This window comes from Mustela nivalis (assembly GCF_964662115.1).
Source record: "Mustela nivalis genome assembly, chromosome: 18".
Taxonomy (NCBI): domain Eukaryota; kingdom Metazoa; phylum Chordata; class Mammalia; order Carnivora; family Mustelidae; genus Mustela; species Mustela nivalis.
In genome coordinates, this window is record NC_139037.1 from 11,834,162 (window position 1) to 11,848,629 (window position 14,468).

Here is a 14,468-nt window from a genome sequence, read left to right on the forward strand (position 1 = left end):
CAAATTCTTTATAGATTTTGGATACTAGCCCTTTATCTGATATGTCATTTGCAAGTATCTTCTCCCATTCTGTCTCTTGTCTTTTGGTTTTGTTGACAGTTTTCTTTGCTGTGCGAAAGCTTTTTATCTTGATGAAGCCTCAATATTCCATTTTTGCCTTTGCTTCCCTTGCCTTTGGCGGTGTGTCTAGGAAGAAGTTGCTGCAGCTGAGGTCGAAGAGGTTGCTGCCTGTGTTCTTCTCAAGGGTTTGAGAAGGATTCCTGTCTCACATTGAGGCCTTTCATCCATTTTTAGTCTGTTATGTGTGTGGTATAAGGAAATGGTCCAGTTTCATTCTTCTGTATGAGGCTCTCCAATTTTCCCAACACCTTTTGTTGAAGAGGCTTTTTTCATTGGGCATTCTTTCCTGCTTTGTTGAAGATGAGTTGACCATAGAGTTGAGGGTCCATTTCTGGTCTCTCTCTTCTGTTCCATTGACCTATGTGTCTGTTTTTGTGCCAGTACCGTACTCTTTCGATTACAGCTTTGAAATAGATCTTGGGGTCTGGCATTGTGATTTGGTTTTTTTTTTCAACATTGCTCTGGCTATTTGGGGTCTTTCCTGGTTTCATACAAATTTTAGGATGGCTTGTTCCTGCTCTGTGAAAAAAGTTGATAGTATTTTGATAGGGATAGCTTTGAATGTGTAGATTGCTCTAGGTAGGATGGACATTTTAACAATATTTATGCTTCTAATCCACAAGTATGGGAACATTTTCCCATTTCTTTGTATCTTTCTCAATTTCTTTCCTAAGTACTTTATAGTTTTCTGAGTACAGGTCCTTTGCCCCTTCGGTTAGGTTTATTCCTAGGTATCTTAAAATATTTGGTTCAGTTGTAAATGGGATCAACTCCTTAATTTTTCCTTCTTCTGTCTCATTGTTGGTGTATAGAAATGCAACTGGTGTCTGTGCATCGATTTCATATCCTGCCACTTTGCTGAATAACTGTATGAGTTCTAGCAGTTTTGGGGTGGAGTCTTGGGTTTTCCACATAAAGTATCCTATCATCTGCAAAGAGTAAGAGTTTGACTTCTTTGCTGATTCAGATGCCTTTTATTTCTTTTTGTTGTCTGATTGCTGAGGCTAGGACTTCTAGTACTATGTTGAATAGCAGTGGTGAGAGTGGACATCCCTGCCATGTTCTGACCTTAGGGGAAAGCTCTTAGCTTTTTACCATTGAGAATGATACTTGCTGTGGTTTTTTCATAGATGGCTTTTATGATACTGAGGTATGTACCCTCTGTCCGTACTCTGGGAAGGGTTTTAATCAAGAAAGAATGCTGTACTTTGTCAAATGCTTTTTCTGCATCTACTGAGAGGATCATATGGTTCTTGTCCTTTCTTTTATTAATGCATTGATTAACATTGGTTGATTTGGGAGTGTTGAACCAACCTTGCATCCCATGAATAAATTCCACTTGGTTGTGGTGAATAATCTTTTCAATGTACTGTTGGATGCTATCTAACACTAGACTTTAAAAAAAAAGTTTTTTTAAAAAGATTTAATTTATTTATTTGACAGAGAGAGAGAGACACAGCAAGAACATGAACACAAGCAGGGGGAGTGGGAGAGGGAAAGCAAGCTTCCCGCCAAACAAGGAGCTTGATGAAGGGCTTGGTCCCAGGACCCTGGGATCATTACCTGAGCTGAAGGCAGACGCTTGATGACTGAGCCGCCCAGGTGCCCCTAACATTAATACTCTCTCTTTTTTTTTTTTTAAGGATTTTATTTATTTATTTGACAGAGATCACAAGTAGGCAGAGAGTCAGGCAGAGAGAGAGAGGAAAGCAGGCTCCCTGCTGAGCAGAGAGCCCGATGCGGGGCTCGATCCCAGGACCCCGGGATCATGACCTGAGCCGAAGGCAGAGGCTTAACCCACTGAGCCACCCAGGCACCCCTAACATTATACTCTTAATGTAGCTTTTATACAGTAAGTCTTCGTGTTTGCAAAGGTGTGTCCTCCAACTTTATTATTCTTCAGGATTGCTTGCTTACTCCAAGTCTTTTGTAGTCTTATAAAAATATGAAATGGCTTATTGGTTTCTACAGAAAAAAGCCTATTCATATTTTAATTGGAAATGTGTTGACTCTGTAGATCAATTTGGAGAAAATGGACACCTTAACAATAATAATGGAAACTTCCAATCCACTAACATCATATATGTCTCTATTGGTTTGGGTTTTCTTTAATTTCTCAGCAATATTTTATATTTTCAATGCACATTTTTAAATTAAATTTGTTTCTAGGTATTTGATGCTATTGTAAATGAAAAATTTTTAATGTTTATTTCCAAATGTTTGTTTCTAATGTATAGAAATAAGTAGATTTTTATAGATTGGCCTCCTATTTAAATTCACTTATTTGCTCTACTAATTTGCTGATTTTCTTGAATTGTCTATGTATACAATTGGAAGTAGTCTCTGTTTTAACAGACAAAGCGTTTTAGTTTTGTTTTGTTTTATAAGTTCATTTTGGTCTTTTTCTTTTCTTTTTTTTTTTTTTTGAGTTTTCTTTTTTTTTTTTCCCCCCCATTTTACCCATCTTTTCTCTTGGTTTCATCATGTGCTTAAGAGCAACACTACTTGGAAATATGGGAAGACTGTAGCCAGTATGGATAATTCTGCATTTTCAACCACAGGTCTCTGTCAGCCTTGTCTGCTTATCATACTGGCTTGATTGCGCCCATGAAGATCCGCACAGAAGCCCCTGGGAACCTTCGTTTATACAGTGGGAGCCCCACTCGCAGTGAGAAGGAGCAGGTTTCCATCAGCTCCTTCTACTACAAGGAGCGGGTAAGCAGCAGGCCATGGTCTATGATTCTAATTCCGACTGGATTCTTGTTTTTTGTCTCCCTACCTGCTATGCACAGCAAAGTTAGTAATCCACCTTAGTCTTCAACTTCCAAAATTGGTTTGTTCAAGAAGGACCTTTGCTTTGTTCCTTACAGTTGATTTTAACTATTGTGAATTGTGTGTGGAGGGGTGAGTTGGTTCTGTTATAATCCATATTCTTCACTCCCCATCTAACCCTATCCCATTACCCCATTTGTTAAGGTGATTCCCATTGTTTCAAGTAGAATTATTATTATTATTTTTTTAAAGATTTTATTTGTTTATTTGACAGACAGAGATTACAAGTAGACAGAGAGGCAGGCAGAGAGAGAGAGAGGGAAACAGGCTCCCTGCTGAGCAGAGAGCCCGATGCGGGCCTCGATCCCAGGACCCTGGGATCATGACCTGAGCCGAAGGCAGCGGCTTAACCCACTGAGCCACCCAGGCGCCCTCAAGTAGAATTATTAACCTGCAGATCTTCCTTAGTGTTCTTATGTTTGTCTGCAAATTAAGGGAAGCTTCTGAAGGCTTGCGATCTCAAGATATTTAGAACGTCACAGCGGTGAGAAGTTTTAAAGTTGATCTGTGAGGGGTCTTATGGTTTTACTGTCTGCACCAGAGTGCCCATCTGAACGGATAAGTTTATATGAAAATCCCCTGAGCCCATCCTTGTGTTCCTGGGTTCTTCAAGAACTTGTCATCCCTAATGTAGCTATTTAGCTGTCAGAAGCCTTTGGTGACGATAATGTAGAGAAGGTTGGCAGAGCGTAGGAATGCTAAGAACTCTCTCTGTGTTGTCAGACTGAGAGGCTGGTTTAAACTGGCTTTTAACTGACAATGATGTTTTAAACAGAGCTACCACTGAGTTATTAACCAGCTCAGTCCTTAGGAATTCTTTGTTTCTGTCCCCAACTAATTGGAAAATGATGGATTGACTATAGATGGAATGTGTTTTTTAAAAAGTTGAGTTATTTTAAATAAAAACCCAATTTCCAGCTAGTGTCAGAGGTGCCTGCACTTTGATTGCAATGTATTGTCTGGCCTTGGTCCACACTGGTAGGTGGCCACCTCTGACTTGTCGAGTCTTAGAGTTTGTATGTGACTGAAATGGACAGCAGGAGCTGATTGAGGTGGACCAACCTTGGACAAGACCACTCCATTGAATGGAGACAGTGATTATTGCCGTTCTGTAGGCCCCTTCACCTCTCTGGTGGAATTGTGCCCCTCTGGCTGTCCCTGACCTTACTGGAACACCTATATCTTCCCAAGTCCTTTACATTAAAAATTCTTAGGTTTTCTTCCCTCTAAGCAAGCTAGCAGGCATTTTATTGACATAACAGTCAAACAAACTCGTGGTTGGGTAAATGGGGGAATTTTCTTCAGCATCAGGGCCAGGCTGAGGAGATCTTTTAGCCAAGAGCTAGGTCTGAATCCTCCTCTGAGTCATGTCATATGTTACTCGTGCTTGGGTTTGGATTGGGAAAAGAGGTGGACTAGCGTTTTGACTCTGACAGTGCAGAAAGGCCACGCCTTAGTCAAAATAACTCCCGTTCCATGGTGGGACCTCTCCTAATGCCAAAACATTTGTATAGCCTTATATTCATGTTTTTCATGGTCTGCCATAAACACCATAATTATAAAGAGGGACCAAAAGCACATAGATAGTTACCTTTTACCAGACAGGATCTTTTGGGGAGGAGGGGAAAGACTGTGATACTTCACTTTGGGATGACTCCCAGTATACAGCTTCTCCACAGGCTATGATAGTCCCTTAGGATGACCTAGTATAGTAAGTGATCTTGACGTTGTATTTCAGAGACTGACCATATAAAATATGGGTAGTCACTAATGGTAATTTTATATGAAACGTTTGTATTTCTGTGTGATATACATACAGAAAAGTTCACAGATCATAAGCATATAATTCAGTGAATTAACAGTCACAAGGGCAAAGAAACAGAACATCGTAAGAACCCTAGAAGCTCTGGGGGAGGGAAGCACATCTCCGTGGGTAACATATAGTAATTTGGTGAAATCCTATGAAATTACTGATACTTGACTGTTTTTAACCTCAGAAAGTTTCATGTGGTTCAACCTCATAAGCAGTTAAACGAGTGAGTCATTTTGTGATGAATCTGAAATGAAATTCATCTCTCCTTGAGCCTTGTTCATGTCCGTCCCATTACATGGGGCTGAAGGCGGGGACTGGGGGAGTGAGGGAAGTGAAGCATGGCCGTGATGTCTTACGGAGACGATCTTCCTTCCTTTTAGAGGCCGTGATATCTTACAGAGACGATCTTCCTTCCTTTTAGAGGTCCATATAGTTTTATCCCTCGAGGAGTATTTTTTTATCCTCAGGTATCTAGTTTGACATGTCAAATAATACCACTTTCATTACTTTTGTTCTCAAAATGATTCTAGATTATTACATTTCTTTGTGCTTAAGTCTTTATTTTCAGCCCCCGTTTTCCCCCTACATATCTTTATTCTCTTTCAGATCTCTACCCTTGAGATCATTAAATGAGTAAGAGTAAAGGAAAAAGAATATAACTGCATTAAAGTATAGCATGTAAAGTAAAGCATGAAGTAATTATAGAGTGTTTTGGAGATTACAAGAAGCTTTATGGACCCACTGGGGATTTTACTGTTTGTTTCTCTTGTTTTTATGTGTTTTTAACCTGCCCTACTTAGGTCATATTATTATATTCACCCAAATGTTCTCTGGATGGAATTCCAAGGTTCGTTCCTAAATATTAAAAAAATGGGAGAGACCTAAAAAAAAATCAACAACCAAAGCCAACTGTCAAATTTCACAGGAAGTTAGAAAGCCCAGAGAGATGCTAACATTCATCTGGTAACTGGACCAACTATTAATAGTTGATGAAATATTGTTTAGTCTTAGGGCAAATCAGAGGACCCAGAACTTGTGATAAACATTAGGCCTTGGCCTATAAACATTTCTAAAATTCTGCAACCTCCACCCATGCTTCAGTTTATGTCGCTAAAATAGCTCTAATGTAAATAACTGAGGCGGTCTTGAAGTTAATAGAATAATTTCTGATTTCCATCGGCAGTGCTTTTCCGCCCCAGTTTCGCACTCATGCCATTAGTGAGCGCCCTCGGGAGGGCAGCTCTTCAGCCTTGCTCCCTCTTTCTCTCCATTTCCCGTGTGTGCTTGCTCACCCATCACTCCGAAAATAGACCTGTGGCCCTGAGGTCAAGGCTCCCAGTTTCCCCTGTGCCCCCCAAACCACACACCAGAAACAGTTTCTACCTTTTTAGGAATGAGAATCTTTTCACACATACGTATGCTCTTGATGGAAAGGGGAGACCCTCCACCCATCTCTCGACTTGCCCTGGCATCCTCCCTAGAGAATCCCAAGCTTGAGCTCAGCCTCCTTATATCTTGAAATGCATTTTGAGCTGAAGAACGAGAACACTGAAGCTGGGTTCAGAGTGCGATGGGTCGGGAGGGCGGTGAGGGCGTTGAGATACTGCTGTGTTTAAGTTCGGATGAGTAGTCATGCAAACCCAGTTTTGCAGTGTATTGTGGTACCTTTGAATCCATCAGATGTGTGGGAAGCTTTCATTTTATTCTATATTTTTCCCTTTTAATTTTCTTGGTGTTTTTCTTCCCTCTTCCTGGGTGTAACGTTTTCACGCACAGATGTCTCCTCGCTCTGCCCGGCGACGTTGGTCCATACAAGCAATTAACGACTTCCCGGTACTGTGCGCTGTGCAAATGCTCTCCTTGACTAATCCTGTCTGCCCAAAGGCCCAAGAATAAAATGCCACCTGCCTGGCTTTGAGGAACCTGAGAGACAGGCTGGCTGGTTTTCAGGACCAGCACAATAAATTTTTCGTTCCTGGGAGTCAGGCCCAAGGACTTCCTCCTCGTTTTATCCAGTTTCCACTGGGCGAAGACTGAGACCGTTAAGGATCCTGAACGGGCTTCTTTGAAAACGAAGCCAGACACTGGGTTTCTTGCAAAGAACCCCAACTGTAAGCCTTTTGCTCACCTGATTTCATTTGGGGTATTTGTATCATTTCCTGGAGCTTTCAAAAGCCTACCTTTGGCATGGGGTGAAGCAGAGGAAGATAGAAGAGGCTTCCACCATTTTGTCTCTCTGTTTTTATCGTCTTGGTCTAGTTTAAAGAGGGAAGTGCTCACCTGCTTCATTGGCATGATGCATAAGCTAGTCTTTAATCCTTCGGGAACTTTCTGGAACAATTTTTTTTTCCCCTTACCAACAGTATTTTGCACTGCAATGAAACCTCTGCTGTGGACTTCCTCGCTTCCTTTTCTTTCTCTCTTCCTCATTCCTGTGGGCCATCCCCCCTCTTCTGTCTTCCTCTCCCAACCCCTTCATGTTTCACTAGTGCCAAGGTGGCCTCGGGCTGTGAAAGGCAGCCTTGCGCCTTTTGTGTAAATTTCATTCGGTGTAAAAAATTTGGTCGGGGAAGAGTCCTTATAGCCTTTTCATATCGAAACCAGTTGAAATCAGGAGCCCTGACTAGCACGTACCACTGCTGCTGACAGCTTGCAGGTGGAGCGGCCATCGTGGCCGCCATCCCTCCAAAAGCCTGTCCCAGCCAACCTGACTGCTGGATTTCCAGTGATTTCCAGAAGTCTCTCCTCCTGCTGCTATTGAAATAGGAGCTCACGTTGACTCACTGCCCACTCTGCTGATTATGCATTGTTGGTGGGGTTGCTGCGAAGCAGTTGGTGGCTTATTCTTGGGCTGTTTTACATTTAACCCATTTATTGGCATTGATGTTGCCTCCGATTGTAGCAGTAACACTGGTGGTACAGTCGCAAGCTGGCTATATTGGTTGTCATTCAGTGCTATTCGCACCAATGCCTCCCCCCGCCCCCACCTCTCCCAGTCCTTTCCTCCCTGTCCTCCTTCCTATGAGTCCATGAACGCCTTCTTGGTATGTTCAGAGGAGTATTCTGGTGCTCATCATGTGATAATTGTCTGTCTCGTTTTGTCTCTCTTCCTCAATCCCTGCTTATGAAATCTGTGGGGCAGGGGTGTTTTCTGGGATGGGGGCATTGAGAAGACCTAAGAGAAACGCGGGCCCGTTTCCTCCCAGAAGGACCGAGCCTACTGCACAGAAAAGCGCCCCCGTCGAAGCCCGTCAGAGTGGGACTAGAGCCATGCGGGAGGTTTCGGGGGCTGTCAGGCCAGAGTGCCCTCCCCTTACCTGGAACGCTCAGCCACACCTCAGCCTGGTGTGTCGCTGTTCTCTGCATGTTGTCACCTGACAGTGGCACAGATGAGGGATTCCTCCAATCACCAGCAAGATGTAAGGGAAGAAGAAGTCTTGGGGAAGTGTGGATGGAATATGAACCCTTTTTGCTGCAAGGAATTTACCTGTGCTCCTTTGGGAGCAGCAAGGACCTAAGGCTCTGACATCTGCTCAGAGACTGAGCGTGTCTTTACGTACGTAGGCAGACTGGCTGTATCTGCGTCCCCAGGATACACGGTCACTAGCCTGGCATACTGGGTGACTCCCCTAGTCTGCAGGGGTGGCACTTCCTATTTAAAAACCACCAACCACTAAATAGAAAAAACGAGACTCTTTTTTATGGCCCCTTACAGATTTTTGATAACATTTTGCACTTGCTCCTTGCTGGATTAGATGAATGTGCAGTGTGGTCCCGTAATTGCTCTTATAGTTTGAGGCCTGGCAGCAGCTGTACTTAGACCCACCCAGTGCCAGCAGATGTCCTGTTACAGGCTCAGAGGCAACTGAGTGAGTTCCCACCACACATCGCCTGCACATCAGAACGGATCAGGGGAACCAGCTAGAAGCCTGCCATCTCAAGAAGTTGCCAGGCAAGTCCCGGGAAATCCGGACTACGATTTCTATAGTTCAGTGAAGGGCGATCACAGAAGGTTGTCCAAGACCACTGTCGACGTTTTCATCAAGTACCTGTTGACTCACGCGGGTTTTTTTCCTCCCCATCTCTGTAACCAAGGACCCCAGATGGGCAGAGGGAAGAGTCCTAAGGCATCTCTTTGGACTCTGTTCTCTTCCCTCTGAACGTGCCTACCCCTCCCACTCCCAGAAAGGGGATGAAACAGAGTGAGGGTCTGAGCCTGGCCTGTAATATAGCATCTGGGGCTGAGCCCGGGGAGCCCCCATGTGAAGCCAGTAGCCACGGCCGCCTCTTGTCTCTGCTGGTGTTTAGCTGCGGCTCTGGCTCGGCTCAGGGTGCTCGGGGTACTTGGCAGAGAAGTGAAATGAGCAGTAACTGGAGGGTCTGGGGTGTCGGACAGGCCTCACTCCCATCAGACGTTCATCTCCTATGCAGAGATGGATGCATTTAAAGGTGGGCCAAACAGTTCACATAGTAACAAGTAGCTTAGTCTTAGGGCTTCTTTTTTTTCTTTATAATCCAAAATCATGCACTCAAGAGCAGGTTAATAAGGATGGGCTTAGCAGCCTGACAGCCTGTGTTCAAATTTCAGCTCTTAGGAGTATGGCCTCAAGTAAGACTCACATCGTCATTTGTCAAATGGAAGCAGCAGCCCCTCTTTCAGGGAGCTGTGGTGATGGCCACACTCGCAGTGAGGGAACATCCCAGAGCGGGAGCTCATGTTGTTCATAATAACAGACAAATCCGTAAAGCCTAAGTCAAACATATATGCTCTTGGACTTGCGTCCAGGACATCCCTCATTTCCTGCACAGAGGACCCTCTGTGGCCATTTGAAGGTGAGGCTGTGGGGAGATGGGACAGTTGCTCACGATCTTCCATGGTCTGTGTTACCCAGGTCCTTCTGCTCAAGTCCATTTGGCCTTCTGAAGTGATCACTTTCAGAAATAACACACGTCTGCTAGGAAAAACATTTTTAAATGAGCTAGTCTATAGGCGAAGGGACCACTTTTGGCACATGGGCCTTAATATCCTGTTTTCATTAAGTTTGCTTAAAAAGACAGGAAATTGTGGTGGTTTTCTGTGTGGCCTGAAAGGTAGCAGACCCCATCCCTCATGAGGCCTCCATTTATTTCCACGGAGAGTTACGTGGAGCTGTGGTGAAGTGGCCGATTCTTCGGACGCCGCTCATTTTCTCTTATAAACCCAACAAGCCAGAGTGTCTGCCTGGAACAGTGTTTTAGACGCCTTCCACCCAGCACAGAAAACCAACGAGATGGATCATACTCCATTCCAGGTGGAATCTTTTTAGTGTCCATCTTTTCCTCTTGTTTCTTTCTTACTTTTTTAATCCAGTACCCTAAATCTCATTTGAGGTATTCAATTATGTGGGACCTATGGGTGTTGTTTCCTGGAATTTTTAAACTCCTGAAACCTGGATAAAAAAAGTTTGTGTACCTAACACCCTCCCTGTTTCAGTTCACCACACTGTGCTGTTCCTGTCACTGCCCAGTAGATGCCCACAAAAGTACCCTGCCTCCAGCCAGTCACGTCAAATGATCTCATGCACATGGGCGACATCTGTCTTGGGTCGGTTAACACCGTCTGGCTCCAGCCCATTCTGACAGGCGGTTTACTCTTCAGCCCATTCTCCCTGTATTGCGTCCTTGTCAGGATATCTGTGGCTCCAAAGCTAGTATTTTTGTGAGTGGGTACATAATTCTTTAGAAACTAGCCCGCACAAATCGAGAATCAAAGGGCTGCTCAATGTAGTAGCTGAGGCTTCTCTTAGATTGATAGTAATGATGTGTATGAATCAAGATCACAGAAAAACTCAGTTGCTGCCAAAGATCAACTGGGTCAGAGTTCCAAATGGATAACGTAGCACATGTATTTACAAATTAAGATAAACAGTTTATATCCTCAGCCAACCTTTACCCACCACGATCCAAGTCCAGGTGTCCTGGATCTAGTCGGTTCCATAACACTTACGGTGCCCATAGGAAGCTACATGCATTGGGCATCTTTGGGGATTAGACCGGACATCGCTGGTCAGAAACGACTAAATACAGACCATGACTCATGAATGGAAGAGCAGTTGTATAAAAATCACTTGCAAAAAATCAATTATTTGTGAGTAACCTAAGAATGGTCTAATCTAAATTCCTGAAGGCTTATAATACTTTTATAATCATTACAGATTTTTTAATTGCACATTTTTCGGTCTGCACTCTCACCTTTCCACTTGGCCTTATTAAACTTGCAAGATCAGAATGGAGCTCATCGTGAGGCATAGTTCTCAGCGAGCAAAGAGGATGACATGAGACTAAGTTCATAGCAAATAAGGAGCTCACCCAGGGTCACACTGAACCAGCACAGGTGGTAATAAGACCCACATACCTTGGTTTTCTGACTCCTGATTGCAGACCCCTTCCCTAGCCACTTTGTTAATAAGTATGTCACCTCCACCCTGAGTTGAGTCACTTTGGTGGGCTCCCTTTTAACTTCCAGCAATAAAATAAAGTAAAATATTGTTTCCTCAGCTGCTTGTCATTTTGAGGATACCAGATGGGGCTATCCTGATAATGCCCCCTTTCCAGGACATCTCTCATTTCCCACACACAGGGCTCCTTTGTAGGGGGTGCCCTGGGGAAATAGGCCAGTTGCTCGTGGTCTTCTATGTCCATTACCCAGGTACCTCCGCTCAAGTATTTTTGACATTCTAAAACGATCCCTTTTAGAAGTAATTCAAGTCTGCCAGGAAAAACCGGGTAATTCTCCTTGAGCTGCTCTGTTTCTCGGTCTGCCTGCCACAGATTAAGGTTTGCAGAGCCCACACTGCTGTGTCTGAATTAAATTTTCCACAAACCCTATTAAAGCGGTCTAAGAAGAAAAAAAAGACTTTGATTAGTTTCAAGCAAGAACTTTGACCCTAAGGCTAATCCCAACCTTAAAAGTTGCTCTTCTTCCACAATTTTGTGGTCTTTACTAACTTATTTACCTGCTGTTCGTTCTTTTTCTTTTCTTTTCTTTTTTTAAATTCTAGATCCAAGGTATCTATTTTTGGGCACCTGCACAATGTATGTAGCCCTGCAGTAAGTGCATATTTTCCTGTTAGGATTTTGGAACCAACAACTCAATGCCCTCTGCCATCCTTTTATTTCCTACAGATGCTGATTCATGTAATTGTGGGCATGATGTAATGCAAAGTCTCTGCAAATAACCAATGACCCAACTCTGATGTGCTCTGCAACTGTAGATTTCCATTCATCAGAGTCCGCATTAGTTATATCTCGTCATCTCCCCCAGAAATCCAGGAGGTGGAAAAGCAAGCGTGAGGGGTCAGACTCTGGCAATCGACCGATCAAGGCTGCCGGGAAAGTTATCATCCAGGACACTGCATGCCTTCTTCCAGTTCACAAATCACTGGGGGAACTGTACATGTAAGTCTGCCGTGCTTATCGCACATCATAATCCACGTGGCTTCCTTTCTATTTTTCTTGAAGTTTTGGAAACCTTTCGGGGCGCTTGGGTGGCTCAGTCAGTTAGGCGATCGGCTCTTGATTTCTGTTCAGGTTGTGATTTCAGGGTTGTGAGTTCAAGCCTTGTGTCAGGCTCCGTGCTGGACATGGAGCCTCCCTGAGATTTTCTGTCTCCCTCTCCCCGCCCCCTGCCTTCCCGCCTCCCACCACGCACACTCTCTGTGTCTCTCTCTTTCTCTTAAATTTAAAAAAAAAAAAAAGGTAAGGGTTGGAAACTTTTCTTCAGAAGTTTTAGGAGGAGACCATTATATGAGCTTTCTATTGCTGCATAACAAGGTACCACAAACTTAGCAACTTAAATTAACATATATTTGCTGTCTCAGGTTTCCGTGGGTCAGGGTCCAGGCATGGCTTTAGCTGGGTCCTTGCCTATGTCTCACCAGACTGAAACTGTAGAGGTGGCCATGTAGTGGCCTTATCTAAAGCTTACAGTCCTCTTCCAAGCTCATTCAGGTTGTTACTGGAATTTACTTCCTTGAAGAACTCGGTGATTTTCGTCTTCGAGACCAGTAGGAGTTTCTCTCTGATGCTTCACTTTCTTTCTAAGGTCTCATCTGATTAGGTCTGGCCCACCTAAAATAATCTCTCGACACATTCAGAGTGGACGGATTAATAATCTAATCTTGGGTGTGATAGCCCATCAATATTCACTGGTATCACCCGTAATTAAAGGAAGGGGATTATATTAGATGTGTGGTGGGGGGAGGCACAGAAATCTTGCGAACAGCCTCAGAATTCTGCTTTCCATACCGATATGTAAAACAGTTAAAAGCAGAGCCACTTTGGTTGAAGGGAGTTTGGAGGCCAGTGTCAGGCGCATAGAGGCTGCCCCGTGGTCACCCTTGTTCTTGAACTGAACACATAACAGAAAGTGTTTATTTTGTATTATGTACACAGCACACCACTCTTTGTGTTAGAAACCACAGTGTTGCACATATTTAAATTCCTTTTTATTCAACCCTTAAGTGTGGGGAAATCCACAGAAAAGCTCGTTGCTAAATTATCGTTCGGGGCTGGCTTCCCGTCCTGACTTTAGAGAGGTGAACAATTTCATCTTCCCCAGGCACGAACCTGCAGCCTGGACTGTAGGTAAGCTTTTTCTCCATTATGTGACTTGAAGGGTGAAGCTTAAGGCTAAAGGAGACAAAACGTTTTGGGTGACAATGAAAGGGACAACTTTTAGTTTGTTAAATCAGGGGTCACTGATTTAGGAGGTGAGACCAGAAAGAAACTTTTAAATTCTTTTTACATTTCAGATTAAATGTGAATGATATTCAAGAAACATGCCAGAAGAATGCCACTTCTGCCTTGCTTGTTGGAAGGAAGGACCTTGTCCAGGTTTGCACATCCCTTCTCATGCCCATCTGGAGTTTTCTTTTTGAGCTGATCATTTTCACTTCATAATTTTGGTTTAGTGACCTTTCAAGGAGTGCTTCCTATTTTGCAATTTCTCTACCATATTCTTTGCCCAACTACAGGGCTGGAGTAGCTTTCTATCTAAATCCTTTGGGTTTTCTCTCTTTCTTAAAAAAATTTTTATTTAAGTAATCTTACCCCCAGTATGGGGCTTGAACTCATGACCCCGAGATTAAGAGTTGCATGCTCTTCCAACTGAGCCAGCCAAGCACCCCACTCTGGGTCTTTTTCTTATTAGAGCTTAGTTGAGAAGATCCTAAAGCACATTCTGATAATTTTTTTATTACATTTCTCATTTACTCTGGTACCATGGTGATTATTATACACGTAAATGTGGGTATCTGTGCCTGTGCCATTTGCACTGTCAATTCTGTTTTGCTGGGGTTTTCATGCTTTTAAAGATGCTTTGTTTCAGGAGTGCCTGGGTGGTACAGTCAGTTGGGCATCTAACTTTTGGTTTTGGCTCAGGTTGTGATCTCAGGGTCATGAGATCAAGCCCCCTTTTGGGCTCTGAGTTCAACATGGAATCTGCTTCAGATTTTCTTCCTCCTCTTCCTCTGCCTCTCCTGCTGGTGCTTTCTCTCTCTCTATTTCTCAAATCAATCAATTTTTTTTTTAAATGTTTTATTTCAAGGAGGGGCCTGGCTGGCTCAGTCAGTAGAGCATATGACTCTTGACCGTGGGGTTGTTAAGTTCAATCCTCATGTAAAGATTATTTAAAAATAAAATCTTTAAGGGGCTCCTGGCCAGC

At 43.5% G+C, this 14,468-nt stretch overlaps 1 protein-coding gene across 5 annotated transcripts in view; it reads left to right on the plus strand.

Moving 5' to 3' along the window:
* WDR59 (WD repeat domain 59) overlaps positions 1 to 14,468 on the plus strand; it is a 228,334-nt gene that overhangs the window by 61,034 nt on the left and 152,832 nt on the right. For 3 of the 5 annotated variants that reach the window (XM_082712207.1, XM_082712208.1, XM_082712209.1), the window contains exons 18-21: positions 2,682 to 2,835; positions 6,542 to 6,598; positions 12,069 to 12,202; positions 13,558 to 13,639. In XM_082712207.1, coding sequence (XP_082568333.1) covers positions 2,682 to 2,835; positions 6,542 to 6,598; positions 12,069 to 12,202; positions 13,558 to 13,639 — 427 coding nt within the window. Of the gene's footprint in view, positions 1 to 2,681; positions 2,836 to 6,541; positions 6,599 to 8,618; positions 10,025 to 12,068; positions 12,203 to 13,557; positions 13,640 to 14,468 lie in introns of those variants that run through there. The other 2 variants (XM_082712206.1, XM_082712210.1) reach the window with 2 other exon arrangements.